The following is a 15033-nucleotide window of genomic DNA, read 5'->3' as shown; positions in this document are numbered from 1 at the left end:
GTACTGTAATACAAACTCATTGGCTCTTTGCTATTATCTTTATATTGTAAACTGGTTTGATTGCAGAGTGTCAAAACAGCTGCCTAGGAAATATTGTTAGCTTTGGTTAACAGCTGGCATGTACATGTGATCACATCACTGATATTTTTATCTGTGCAGTCATTTGACATAAAAAAGAAAGATCTGTCAGTGATGAGATCTGTCTTGTATGCTTGGTTATGCTGAAACCCAATTCAAGAGTCTTTCAGGCTACTGAAAGAGCATTAACCTGAGCATTTGGCCATGTCTGTCAACATAGTATGTCCCACAGTTTAACATTATGACTTATGCTGTAATACACAGTTGTGTTGGTTGTGAATAAAGACAAGGGAGAGGAAAAAAACTGATTTAAACAGTTCTCTTTTGTTTTGATGGGTCGGTGTGGATGTCAAGGTTTTAGAAACATTCTAACGTTCATGTGGCCAAACTCTGACCTGATGACTGTTTTCATATCTCTCTGCATTGGTGTGGGCATGGACTAGAATCTGTTTCTGGTGAAAAAAAAAGCCAGTGGACTGTAGGTGCTACTTGTTGATAATGACTTCTGTGTTTGGACAGATCTCTAAGCACTTATACTGTAGCACTGCATTAAACACATTTTAGTAGTTTGTTTAAAAGAGATACACTCACAAATTTGGATGATATGTAACTCTTGCTCCTTCGTGGTTTGAATGTACTTATTGTAAAGTAGGTAGTAGGTTTAGTGCACTTATGTCAAAGAGAGCAGAGAAGGTGGATACTAACTTCTTGAGAGCAGCAATGAGGTACATGCTCTTGGGCAGCAGCAGGTAGACCTGGTCTGTGAGGACCGCATGGATGATCTTCTTGACTACATAGTCTGGCTTCAGGATTGGCATCAGTGTTGGCCATCTGGTGAAGATAAGAAGGTGGATTAAGAGAAGACAATACTGCTTAGATCACTGAACCACTTACTAACAGATATGAAGTTTCCCATTTACCCTGTATAGGGGTTTCAAATCAGGCTATATTAAAGATGTTCACACCAAACGCTGAGACCAGAGGGATGAGCAGACAACCAACAGAAGTTTATTTCATTACACACGAACATACAAAACTCAGAAAATCAGAAATGCAGCAGCCCCCTTAAACTCACACCCAACCCCTATTTATACCAAAATGGACGTGACTTTGGGCACTTTCGTGAGTCCATGATCACTTGGATCTTGACCAATGTGATTTCTCTATTTCGTCTTTGCACACTATGTGCAAAGACTATTCCAAGATGTCTCCTGTTTGTCTGGCGGCCTGACATTTTTTGGGTGTGTCAATGATTGGCACAGGTCAAGGCAATCTGGCAACAAGAGTACTGGCTTCTCCAGAGATTGTAACCGGACCTTTCGGAAAAACAACTCCTCATCCATCTCCCCTGGTTACCCAGCTGGTATTTTAACATGAAGTGCTCTGTGTTATTAGTTTGCACAAACTACTCCTATCTAACTTTTCTGGTTATGCAGCTGTTTATTTAACCAGAAGTGCTCTGTGTATTGTTTGGTACAATTCCACACATTATCACGTTTCTTTGCTTCTACACCTGTATAAATAAAAGTGGACTGATGATTTTAGTCACTTGAATGATATGCAGATTAAACAAAAACTTTGCTTTTTGCAAAGCACATCCACATCCAAACCTCTTTCACTGTTCATTTGGGCACCTATTATCTTAAGATGCACTTAAAAAATTGTGAACCAATCTTTTAAGCAATGCAATCTAAATGTTTGGGACCACATAAACAACAAGGAGTAATGGGGTCAGGATGTGGATGAATTACATGAGATTAATGATTAAGTCCAACAATTTCCCATGAGTTTAGCCTTCAGCAGGTACTATGGACACTGGTCATTACATGGTGCAAAGAATATTTTAAGCAGCATGTTTTATGAGGTCTTGCAGTTATTCTTAGGACATGTGTGCGAATGTGAGAAGTAGAAAGTGACAGGCCAAGTGTTTGGTGCTAGCATAAAGCATGTGGCCTGGTGGTCCTGACCCCAGGACATCCAAGAGTATACCACAATGGCCTGTGATGGTGTGTGTGTGTCTAGGTAAAGGACACTGTCAGTCTGATGTCGACAAGTGTAAACGTCACTACAGAGGCAGTATTTAGTGTTTTTGTTGAATATTTACTCTGGACACCTTTTAGATTTGTGTTTTCTGTTACAGAAAAGTAAGCAAAGAATTTGACAATGCATAGGTTCCTGCTGAAGACGAACTGCAGCCACTGTCGTTTCTAACAAACATTCCTCAAAGAAGTTTGTTGGTTAGTCTTTTCATGGGATTTGTTGACAATAATGAAAATATACAATATCACCAGACTCATCCTTTAATATTTAAGACCTGTAGCAACCTAAATATTAGATTTGAGCAGCAAAAAATGTTGAAAAAAGATGTATGCTGTCATACTGTAAAGCCCGCTGAGACAAATCTATGACTGTGATATTGGGCCACATAAATAAAAATGGACTTGACAGAGAGCATTCATTTGGAGTTTTGTTTGTGTGTACTCGATTATTGGAATGTAGGTTCAATAATCACTCTCTTTAGCTCTGGTTTGGTCTCCAACAATTCCTAAGAAAAATATCTGTCTCTTTAGCTGCTACTGTAAATTCTCCACTATGTTCACCAGCTAGTCTCTAATGGTGTCTGTCTGCTTTTTGGTGCTGAGCAGGTAGTGTACAGTGGCTTTATCAGAGCTGCTTTTTCAATGAAAACAGCTGCCTGCTGCTGCTACTGGAAACCAGGTTGTTGAAAGCGGAGAGTTAACCAAAACAGTAGACCTACATGTGTTAATAAGTTTATATACCCTGGCAGAATTTGTAAGATATGTACCATTCTTTAAAGAAAACATGAGTGATCAGCCAAAACATTTCTTTCATTTTAATGGAATAAACTATAAGGCATCACAGAATAGCACAATCATTAAACAAAACATAGCAAAAAAGAAAATAATCAGATGGTCCCTGTTCAAAAGTTTGCATACCCTTAGTTCTTAATACTGTGTATTGCCCCCTTTAGCATCAATGATGGTTTGTAGTCTTTTGTGATAGTTGTGGATGAGGCCATTTATTTAATCAGGTGGTAAAGCTGCCCATTCTTCTTGGCAAAATGCTTCCAGGTTCCATAAATTCTTGGGTTGTCTTGCATGAACTGCACATTTGAGATCTCCCCACACTCCAGAACCTTCCCTTTTTGTCACAGGCCTTGTTGACTCCTCTCTAAACATAGCTTTTATGGTTGTGACCATTACATTCAATTTTGGTCTCATCACTCCAAATGACTTTATTCCAGAAGTTTTGAGGCTTGTCTTGGTGCTGTTTGGCATATTGTAAGTGGTCTGTTTTGTGGCGCTGGGGCAGTGATAGCTTTTTTTCTGGCAACTCGACTGTGCAGCCCATTTTTGTTCAAGTTCCTCCTTATTGTGGATTTTGAAACACCCACATAATGTTTTTGCAGAGAAGCCTGTATTTCAGCTGAAGTTGCGTGTGGGTTTTTCTTTGCATCCTAAACAATTTTCCTTGCAGTTATGGCTTAAGTCTTTGTTGGTCTATCCGACTGTGGCAACAGTCTATCAACAGAACCCCTCATTTTCCACTTCTTTATCAGGGTTTAAACACTACTGATTGGTATTTTCAAATCTTTGGATATCTTTTTATATCTTTTTCCTAATTTAAGTTAAAGTTTTCTCACAGGTCATTCTTTTGCTTTTCCCATGGCCAAGTATCCAGCAAAGTCAGAGCAGCACTGGATGAAATGTGCAGGGTCTCTCAAGAGCTGAGGAATTCATTGACTGTTTATACACAGACACTAATTACAATCAAACAAGTCACAGGCACGGAAACTTACCCTTAATAGCCATTTAAACTTGTGTGTATATTATCAGGCCAAACATATGTATATATAAACTTTTAATCAGGGCCATTTGGGTGACTTCAGTTATCATTGTGTTTTTAAAAAGGGAACACACAATTATGTGATAATAAATGGCTTTACCTGACCGCTGTCCCTACATAAAAGTTTTCAGCATGATCAGTCATATTTTCCAAAAATGGCCAATATTTCACAAATTCTGCCAGTGTATGTAAACTTATAAGCACAAATGTATATAATGAGCTGAAATGTCCTGTAGAGCTGAGAGAGAGAGTACACAGTTGGTGATTATTCTGTTAGCTCGTGACCTTCACAAATTCACAGGGAATTTTGAGAGACGTTTTCGATGTTGACAGTGCGTGGGAGCCTCTTTAATGTGGGACTGTAGAGAATTCTAGAGAGGGAGCAGCAACTGAAAAGACCCTGTTGCCCTAAGTTCAGTGCTAAGTCCTATGGATTTGTGAGAGCTTGGCAACACTGGACCAGAGGCAACGAGAGGAGGTGGAGGAGATCAGAGAGGTAAGGAGCTACATTATTGAGGACCTTGTAGTTGGGGAGTAGGGGAAATTAGAAACGCCTGTCTCTACTAATGTCTCTGGTAAATAAAGGCTGGGCTCTCTCTTCAGTGTATTAGTGCATATTGTAATCCTGCTGCTCTATTTCATGCTCCATAAAAATATATCGCTTTCTCTCAGTCCCTCTCCTTTTATATTCTATGTTTCATTTCCTTGATTCATTTTCTTTCCATTTTCTACCACTCGAGGTCTTTGGCTTTCTGTGCTGTCATTATAAATAAGACTTTGCTCTTAATTGACTTGCCAAGTTACATAAACTTCCTCTTTCGTCCTCTCTCCTTGTTCACCCTCTCCTCTCCTCTGTAATGACAAGTCAGTCAATCTCACACCAGTCTGAACACTGGCCATCACAGTGAGGTTATAAAGTCCACAGGCAGCACTGCCGAATGGATCTCTGTATGAACTGTTACACATACATATACCTCAGTACACTCAGGACAAGAATATCAATAGGAATCTATTAACATAGGCTGCGTGATATAATGATCAGTTAGGAATTACAGATGTGTGTGAGAAGAGAAAGATGGCAGGAGGGAGCTGAGGAAACACATTTACATGATGACATAAAGACAGGAGAAAAAAAAACAGATGGAGGAGGGAGGAGGGAAAACAATGTGAAAAGAGATGGAGAGAACTCATGTGATTGGTTCATTTAAGCCAAACCAAGCTAAGCCAAGCTGATAATAGCTACTCATCACAGTAATCCACAGAAAAGATTATTGACTTTGTGATCAAAGAGCATCATCATTACAATTTATGGCATTCTGAGAGGCGTTATTAGTGCTGCTGGAGACCTGGACCTACTGTTGACCCAATGACTGTAACTTTCTTCAGAAACCAGCAAGGTAAAAAAAAGTTAAGAGAATACTAAGATCAAAGTTTATAATAATATTCAGTGTTAGAGATGTCATTTCCTGTGGTGACTGCTTTGGACTTGCCATTTTGAGCTCACACCTACATTTATAAAAACAGGTTAGGTTATGATGTTTACATGTGTAAATCATTTTGGAAGACCAGTTTCAAGAGTGCCAGCTACCAGAAATTAAAAAAAAAAAAAAAAACACAGTCAGGTGAAAATCATGTGAAGGGACCTACTTAGTTTGACATCCATCGAACATTCCAGTGTTGATGAAGTAGGGGCACACGATGGTGGTTTTGACGCCATCTTTCCCAGTTGCCAGAAGTTCCAGACCCACTGACTCTGCAAAACCTACTGCTGCAAATTTACTGGCACAGTAGTCTGCAAGAGAGGGGTTAGAGGACAGGAAAAGAGTGTGTTAACATGAACAGTTTATACTCCTATTTGTCATTTTAGTCTTAATCCAACAGGACAGGAAATGGCAACTAATTGGATATGCATTTTTGGCAACAAGGAGATGGCAACAAATCGGCCTCTCATAATCGGCAGAAATGGCCGATGCCAATATTTCATTTTATAGCTTTTATGATACCGATGATGTGCCGATAATATTGTGCATCCCTAGCAAAAATATATGTGATCCTTGCATCATGAGGATATAACTGTAAGCAGAGCTGGGAGATATAGCTAAAAATCATTATCACAGTATTAAGGACTTTTTTAATATATATTTTGGGGGCGTTATGCCTTTATTTTAGCAAGAGTAGAGAGAACATACAGAGGAAATTAAACTCACCTACACTAACGAGAGGTGCAGTCATGCTATCTCCACTTAAAAAATCAATTGCGTACCTACATCGCTTTAAAGCCGGTGGGCACTGACAGGGACTTCATGGTGCATTAAGGGGCACCACGTAAACTCAAGAAATCTACATAACTTTGTACGGCAACGTGTGTGGGACTTCATGATGCATTCAAGTGTACCTCGTAAACTCAGAAATCAATATTTGAATGGCCATGCAGGTTGTTTAAAAACAGGAAAGGTTCTATTTTTTTCCTATATTTTCCTTTTTTCTATATTTTTACTTTGTTGAAATACATACACCTGTCATTACTCTTGTTTTTTCTCTGTGGCATTTTTTAAATAATCACATAGCAAAGCAAAATCAATCATCAGTGATATAGATTCTAATCTTCAAAATCCCATAAAATAATCGAGTCAAATTGTTATCAGCAAACCCCAGCATATTCTTGTATGAGTCTCTAGGTATATCTGAGATGATTTTCCATGTTGTTTTAATGCAGCATTTTTAATAATTTGATGCTAAAATCATAACAATATCCCAATCATTTCTACATAGGCAGATCTTAAAATTTCTATTAAAAAAATCGTATCAAATTATCAGCAAACTCAACCATATTCTTGTACAACAGGTCCCTCTGTGAAAATTTTAAGTTTTTTTTACTGCAGTATTTTTAATAATTAGATGCTAAAAGCATACAAAATGTGCATGCATTGCTATATAGGCAGATTCTAAAAAACCCATTTAAAAAATATTATGTTTTGTTCTGTGAAGCGGTGGAGCTGGACAAGAAGGGGCAGACTGACTGAATGACTGCACACTGATCTAGTTTGTTGACAAGGTATCACTTCTGATTACAGAGTTGAAGTGCTGTGAGTTGACTGAACAGTTTCTTACTCTACTTTGTTCAGTTTGTCTCTACCTGCCAGGTAGCTAATGTAGCTAGCAGCAGTCTGTGGATATCAGACCGATGTTTTATAAGGAAACACAAACAGCAGCAGATCAGTTAATGAGTGGACCTTTCTGTTCTGTCTGTGGTCAAACTGATTATTAAACTGTGTGGAATAACCTGTATTTCATGTATAATGATGACAGCTTGCAGATGATGCAGGTCTTTTATTATTCTTGCACAACTGTCTAAAAGATATGTTTTAATCCTGCATTTAGCAGGCAAATGAAAATCATTTTAAAAAAACTGAATGGACCCCAGGCTTGTCCATATCGCCAAATTTAGAAAGTCTAAACCTTGTGAGGAATATGGGGTTCAATCACAGACTGCTTTGGAGCCCAGGACAACAAATATATCACATTCTCTTAACTTATCTGGAAATCTTTGCAGGGTATTTTTACTGTACACTGCATCTTCTCAGTTTATCTCATTCAGTTCAGTTTAATCTGACAGAAGAGACAACAGTGAAAGTGCATTGATATGCACCTTCCTTCCACGTTTCTCTGTCATCTGGCATGCTGTTTGCTTATCATAATGTGGCTGTCAGAGGACCGTGATGATTTTGTACCATGGCCACACCTATTACAGATCAGTAATTACAAGTGATAAGACAATCTTTCTGACAAATCTAGGTGAAAGGGCGGCTCAGAGTGATGATTTATCAAATGCAATATGATTCCAGTTGATTCCTGTTCATTTTTCAGACTACTGATATATGCTAAAAACTGTTAGTTCATGTTTCAATCTATGACTTTAAAGCTGCACTAATCAATATTTTCATATTAACAATGGATTAAACTAGGGGTAGGCAATATATCTAATATTTATTTAACTTAATTATAAAAGTACTTTAATATTATAACAGTAACTTATTTAACATTATTATAACAGTACTTTAACTTTATACCTATTTTATTTAACTGTATTTATCTTTGTTATAACAGTTCTTTAACTTTATTGTAATAGTAATTTATTTAGTAGTTTAGTATTGTAGTTTACAGTGGTTTAGAGGTGATTTCAAAGTATCAAGATATATATCGTGTATCGTGATATTACCTATTATAGGTATATTGCAAACTGATACTATTTATATCTATACTATTTATAGATATTATTTATAGGCCCAGGTTAAGCCTATAAAGGGAAACACTCATAGTGACAAACGAAGAATCATAACCAATAGTTCCCCTCAACTCAAGTAGCATTTTAGCGTCTCTCAGTTCTTTGTTTCAGCATTACAACATTACAACAGCATTGCAACTTCACTGTTTTGGTTCACTCAGGGAAAAAAGTCTTACGATTAACTTTTTAAGCAATAATTCCGGCAACCTAGTTTTGCAGCTTGTCCAGAAAATGACCCTCTAAAAAGGTCTATTTGAAGTTGAAAAACCTCATCACAAAAGACTTTAGTTAATTATAACAGACAAAATTGGCTTTTAATGTTCTTCTTGTTATGCTATACTTAGCACAAGTTGTTATTGATTATTTCAGCTTGAAGATACTGTATGCTCTGTTACGTAATTATAGCACCCAATGTCCCAAAATTATCCTCTCAGTTGCTAACTTTACATGAGCACTTTAATTTAGGCAATTACATATATTCTCTCTGAAGTCATTAAAGCACTAAATGCTTTTTTAAAATTTTCTTTTTAATTTAGCCATTTGAGAGCACATTTTAGATAGTTACATTAAAATGGGATTTAAAAAAAATACTGTATGAGCAATGTCTCTGTATTGGCTCTGGCCCCATACCACATAGTTCAACAATATATTACACCTCCATCTTACTACTGACCTTACGAAAACTAAGACCAGACAAAAGTAACCTGGCTGGACACTTGAAAGTCATTATTTTATTCTTTACATAAACCATTTGGTAACTGTTAAGACTGTTTTGAACAATCTTTTGTTGATCGATCAAAGACTGAATTGGGAAATGGACACATCTTTCTGAAGAACAGTTGGGAAATATGCTTGTTATTGCGCAACAGTTTGTGACAAGCACAGATACAGCTATCACAAAGATAAGATAAAAGCTTCACAAATAAAACGTAACTCCTTTAGACAGTCAACAAACTACAATCACAGAGACTAGAGATACAGAGGCGGCAGTTCGGTTGAATAAAGCAATGTACAACATGAGTGATACTCTCTACAATATAAAAATCAATCAACATGAATCAATAAATATGCCTAGACTGATAAATTAGTGCGATCAGGAGAGTTGAACTAATGGTGATGAAAACGTTTTCTAATAAGAAAAATCTCCTCTTACTCATATAAAGGTCATTATCATCTGGACTGTCATAATGCACACCATCACTATCACAGTGACTGCACGACACTATGACACTGGGGAATGATTTCCTCTACTAGCTCTTGTCCTGCAGCTTAGTTTGTTGAACGAACCAGTATGTAACAGGTCCGAAGTGACATCTGCAGGTATGTTTACATGCTGTTTCATGTGCTGCAGCTGAGCAGCTAATTAGCTATCTAGCTGCTAATTGACATTAGTGGTGCACTTTTCCCCATCATATGTTTGTTATGGTGCTCGTTAAACAAGCTGCAGGACAAGACGTGTGTTCGTGTTTGTAAGTTATCATAAAGTTTTGATGATGTGAACACAGGCTATTGTTTCATTCACTACCATGTTTTAAGGAGGAAGGTATCCCTTATATTGCACTCTAATTTAACAATTGAATACTGGATATTTTATATATTTTAAGATTTTATTAAACATTGGACATCTTGAATGTAGTTTTCATTTAAGATGATGGGCAAAAGTCCCTTTAAAATTCACTTGTCACTGCAGCTGATTAACAGGGCTCAGCGCCTTAATATCGGTGTAGGAAAAGCCAATCATTGATCATCCCTTCAATCGTCTCTATAATCTGATCAGCACAAGCCTAATGCAGTCTAAACATTCTGAAGACACACATTGACTAATATGACATCTATTCGCTGACAGAAGGTATCATCCACTGTAGTTTGTCTGTACTGTTCTCAGTCAGTGTGCCTTTACCTGTACAGATGCACCATGTTATCAAGAGAATGTTGCACATGGCCTTCACTACAACTCTTAATTTATCTGTGCCATGACAACATTATCAATCTTTCACTGCCCTCCTCCTCTGCTCCTTTCTTCTCAGTATGAGAGAATCTGTTTCTATTTTGTGACAAAGCTTTTCCCTGTGCCACTAAACTTGTAGGGTTTTTCTGTGGTTTTAGGGGTAGTCGTGCCAACCCATTGTGCGAGCAGTTGAGCTGTGTTGGCATGCTGCAAGTAGGCACAGCACAGCACAGCACTGCAAGGTAAAATAAGTTGTTAACCTGTTGGAGATGTACTGTTTGCCAAAAAATGCACTAAGAGCCTCTTCTCATGCTGTTACTATAGTTACTAGTGATGCACGGATTGTAGTTCTATCCATGGGCACCACGGTTAATCCATGGATCAGGTCATAAAAATTAACATTCAGATTAATAGCGGATGTATAGCAGGTGGTGAAATAATACATCATTAATTAAGGAAAATTGCAATGACATTCTCTAAAATGTGAACATGGCAGAGAGCACAGCAAAGCTGCAGTCTGCTACGCAGCAGACAGCTTCATTTTTCGTCAGGCACAACATTTTGATTTTGAGATGTTTTATATTCACTTTAGGACTGTTTCTTGGGGCAGTTCGGGACAGTGGTGAAAAAAGTTAGTCTGGAGCCCTGTCGGCAGCTCTTCATCAAACATCTCACTGTGGCTGTTTCTGCTTATTTCTAACTGATCTGCTGAACAAATAGCTTCAAATATCTCAAGATTTTGTTGTGCTGACTTGTTTTTATTGAAGAATAGCACCGCTAACGAAGCTCCGCTAACTCAGTGATAAACACATTTCATTTCCTACAAGTTCTTCACAATAAAAGCCTTCTGTTAGTTTGTCAATGAAAGCTTTTAATATGAAGCAGCAGCAGCAGGAAATGTTTTCATCAGCAGTTACTTAACACAGCTCCAATACGGCTGAAAGTGATCAGGAAACAGTAAAAGAAGGCAGATATCTGAAAGTCAGTCCTGCTGACTGTAGTGGAATCACATTTCATTGCAGGTTGACTTGGCATGATGCAGCTCAAGTGACAAAAATAATTTAAAGTTTCTCTGTTTAGAATAAGTACTTTTCTGACTAGGGGCCTCTCAGTGAAGAAGAGGAGGCTGAACTCAACAGACTTTTCTAGTCTTGTTCAACACCTCCAATGCTTATCAGGATTATCTAATTTTTCTGCAAACACATGAGCATCAGAGGAATTTGTGAGATGTAATAATTACCTAAGCATTCTATACATAGGAGGGGCAATAATCCATGGCATTGCATTTTAGTATTTAGGGGAAGCAGAAAACACATACCTGCCAATCCATTGACTCCTATGAGTCCAGCAGAGCTGGCAATACTAACCAGGTGGCCGTGATTGTTAGCGATCATGGCAGGAAGGAAGGCCTTGTAGGTCTGAGAGGAGAGAGACAAAACAAACCTTGAACCGCCGTTCCATACTTAGGTCACGTGATGACGACTGAGACATCTCCATGACAACTGAGCAAACTCAATTGCATCTCAAAGTCAGCAGACTAAGTGGACCTTGATTTGTTCATTAATCAAAATGATTATTAATTATATTGACTTGAATTAAGTCAATATAATGTATAATTAATCATTCTTATGAAGTCTCCATGAGAAAACATACAAATCCACAGGACAGTGTGCAATGTCTGCTGTGTCTAACTGACCCAGAAGTGAGCCATAGTGTTGACCTCCACTGTCTTCTCGATCAGAGAATCAGGAGCTTCCATGAACTTCTTTCCTGTCACGATGCCAGCGTTGTTCACCAGAATGCTGACGTCACCCACCTCCCGCTTCACCTGCGTGGGGCAAAGCAAAATGTCTGTTATTTATTTTTCTATCTCAGTTTGTAAAAAAAAAAAAAAACAAAAAAAAAAAAACATAAATATGACTGTTTCCTGGAGCTGTTTATACCCTAAAAAAAGCCACGTGGCTGCTAGGTCACAGCCCTAGTTACACCTGCATTCAACAGGAGTTGGAATCACTGATGCAGCAACAAGGAGGAGAGCACAGCCAACTGTTGTTAATGTAAACTGAAAAGGAATTTAACTGTTGTATTCACAATAATACATTATCTAATAAGGCCGCAATAAATTATTATTTTAATAATCAATTGTTTAGTCTATAAAACACAAGAAAACTGCCCATCACCATTTCTCAAAGCAAAATGTGATGTCATCAGATGTCTTGTGTTATATGACTAACAGTCCAAAACCCAAAGATATTGCTTACTATCATGTTAAGACAACTGAAAGCAGCAAATTCTCAGTTTTGAGAAGCCCTTTGGCATTTTACTGAAAAATAAGCAATTAATCAGTAATCAAGATAGTCACCAATTAATTTTCTGTCAATCAACTAATCATTATAGCTTCAAACATGACTTTATATAGGTTTGCTGGTTAAAAAGGTGCAATTTAATGTAAAGACTTCAGTTCAGCTTATATGTTGTTAGTGTTGTCTAGTTTAGTTGTGTAGTTGTATAGAGACTACCGATAGCTTCTTGTCTGCTTGATCTAAAATTTGCATTTCTCTCAGCCCAGGGGCACAGAAACTATTTAACACACGGCAGTTGTCAGTTACTACCAATTATAGTTGGCAGACGAATGTCTGCTCGACACTGATGAGGTATTTACATTGTTCACCAGCAGAAATGGAGTTTGGGTTAAGTTTGGCTGGAGGGCATCTGTCTGCTGAGCACAGGCTTGAGCTGGCTCTCCAACAGTACACATGTCAGGTAGAGAAGTGTGGTGAGCTGAGGGATGTGGTTTTTCTGTTGTCATTTGAGTTTATTATTTATTCATTGAGTTTTTTCAGCTAGTTTTAGTTCAGTTTTAAATGATAGTATAGCTCATATAATCACTTTTGGCATTATCAGCAGCACTGGGGGTCCTGAGCACATATAACAGCAGGTCATGACTCACTATGTTGTTTAATTATCGCTGTTTTGTAAGACAAAAAAACACTAATCTATAACCTATCTGTTTTTATTGAATAAAGATTGCATTTTGTATCATTAATATTCTGATTTAAGATGAATGTAGTTGAGCCTGTGACTGTGTTTCTGGGTTGTCTGTAATCACATGATTCGACATGTTACAGCACCTGCCCACATTTTGTGTGTTACTGTATTTCCTCAAATAAAAGATGGTAGCCAATTAAAAGCCAGGTCTCTGATAATGGACGGGGGAGTGGTCAATGCAAACAAAAACAGACCAGGGAAAACACAAAGGTGGATAAACTCCAGGTGCCTTTTATAAAATAAGCATGCCGGTAAAGCATGAATAGTAGTTACACTTGGATGTAACTCCAGTTCTATGAGTACATGTGTAGCCCTCTAGCTGACTGTCACAGAGAGGGGAGGGGAACAGAGGAGATGCAATATCATTTAAATATGGGGATATTTTAACTCTAACTTGCCTAAGCCAGTGAGGATCCATGAGCATGCTACCCACATGCTACAGCTAAACGGTGCACTGCCAAAACATTCCAGGTGGAACTCGAGCGCTAGAATTATTGTTCCAAACAAGTGGATTACCAGTAATACAGTAACAAACATTTAACAGAGCAAACAGAAGCAGGAAGCTTGGTACGAAATATAAGCAAATATACTTATCAAACAGAGGGAACCTGGTACCCTCTGCAGATGAAATACATAAAGGGCCTGGTCACTCTTAGAGGAAATACAGGAAGTCAATGAAGTGTTTGTTTACACAACAGTCATCCCTCCTTTGCCTCCAAGGCATACACACAGTCAGGTTCACACATACAAACACAAAGACTGCTCAGTTCAAATCCAGAGATGTATTACCGTGAGCTGACTTTCTATATATGTAGCACTTATAATATTTGAAGGATTTTAGTATCAAATGTAATCAAATACATTATCCTCAAGGCAGTAACAGAACACAGCTAATAATCACACACTTGTCCAGGGCTGAGCTTTGATGATCATGCATGGCCTTTCCCAGGCAATACCCTGCTTTACATATCATTACTTTACAGATGCACACATTATCAGATCCACCTTACTAACACTAATGCAGTGGAACTAAACAGCACTGCTCTACCTGCATTAAAGAGCTAATGTTCTGCTTGTGTTCATACTGTTTTAGAGGTGCTGATTGCTGCTGAAATAGAGAGGAATTCACTAACTAAAACTGCTCATTATTAGTTACAGAATGTCAAAGCATCAATATTACATTATATTAAACACTGAATTAAATGACTTTGTGTTATATTGAAATTATGCTGATCCCAGAGACTTTCCAGCCAATTTGCAGCATCTTTTAACATACTGTTGTAGTTTTCCGACACACATTTGAATGTAGAGTCTCACAGATCTCATCAATCAACCCTCAAAAAGCAAAGTGCAAAGTGCAGGGTACCTGCCCAGCACCAAACCAAAGGGACAAAGTGCAATGCAAACAAAAATAAAACATTAGCTATACAGCCTGCTAGCTAGTTTCTAGGTAGCAATGTGGCAGCCTGCAGGATGAAAGAACTGTGAGCAGTAGATATAGATGCAACTAGGGAAACCCTCATAGGAACCAACACTAGGTGCAGCTTTTTGGCAGGTAAATTAAATAAATAACTGCATTCCTTGACATCCCAGACATTAGATCACTCATTGTCTGGATCAAACTCTTATAACCAGTCGCATTTTTGCCATCTCATGCTCATAGGCAACAGGAGCAGTTGTACAGACTGTAAAGAGTGCATCATACCACATTCATCAATCAGAACTACTTAAGTGCCCAGACTTTTTTCAATTGATGTGCAAAACCTTTATGCATCCATAATGGAGATTCATTGGTATCACAGTAGGT

General features: G+C 38.0%; 1 protein-coding gene across 2 annotated transcripts in view; it reads right to left on the bottom strand.

The window, feature by feature from the left end:
- LOC121908571 (epidermal retinol dehydrogenase 2-like) overlaps nucleotides 1-15033 on the bottom strand; it is a 40869-nt gene that overhangs the window by 22428 nt on the left and 3408 nt on the right. For both annotated transcript variants that reach the window (XM_042428699.1, XM_042428698.1), the window contains exons 3-6: nucleotides 11875-12006; nucleotides 11497-11596; nucleotides 5593-5737; nucleotides 784-909 (exon numbers count right to left, since the gene is read on the bottom strand). In XM_042428699.1, the coding sequence (XP_042284633.1) occupies nucleotides 784-909; nucleotides 5593-5737; nucleotides 11497-11596; nucleotides 11875-12006 (503 nt within the window). The remainder of the gene's footprint in view (nucleotides 1-783; nucleotides 910-5592; nucleotides 5738-11496; nucleotides 11597-11874; nucleotides 12007-15033) is intronic.

Source organism: Thunnus maccoyii, chromosome 12 (genome assembly GCF_910596095.1).
Source record: "Thunnus maccoyii chromosome 12, fThuMac1.1, whole genome shotgun sequence".
Classification (NCBI taxonomy): Eukaryota; Metazoa; Chordata; class Actinopteri; order Scombriformes; family Scombridae; genus Thunnus; species Thunnus maccoyii.
This window is presented reverse-complemented; position numbering and strand designations above follow the sequence as displayed.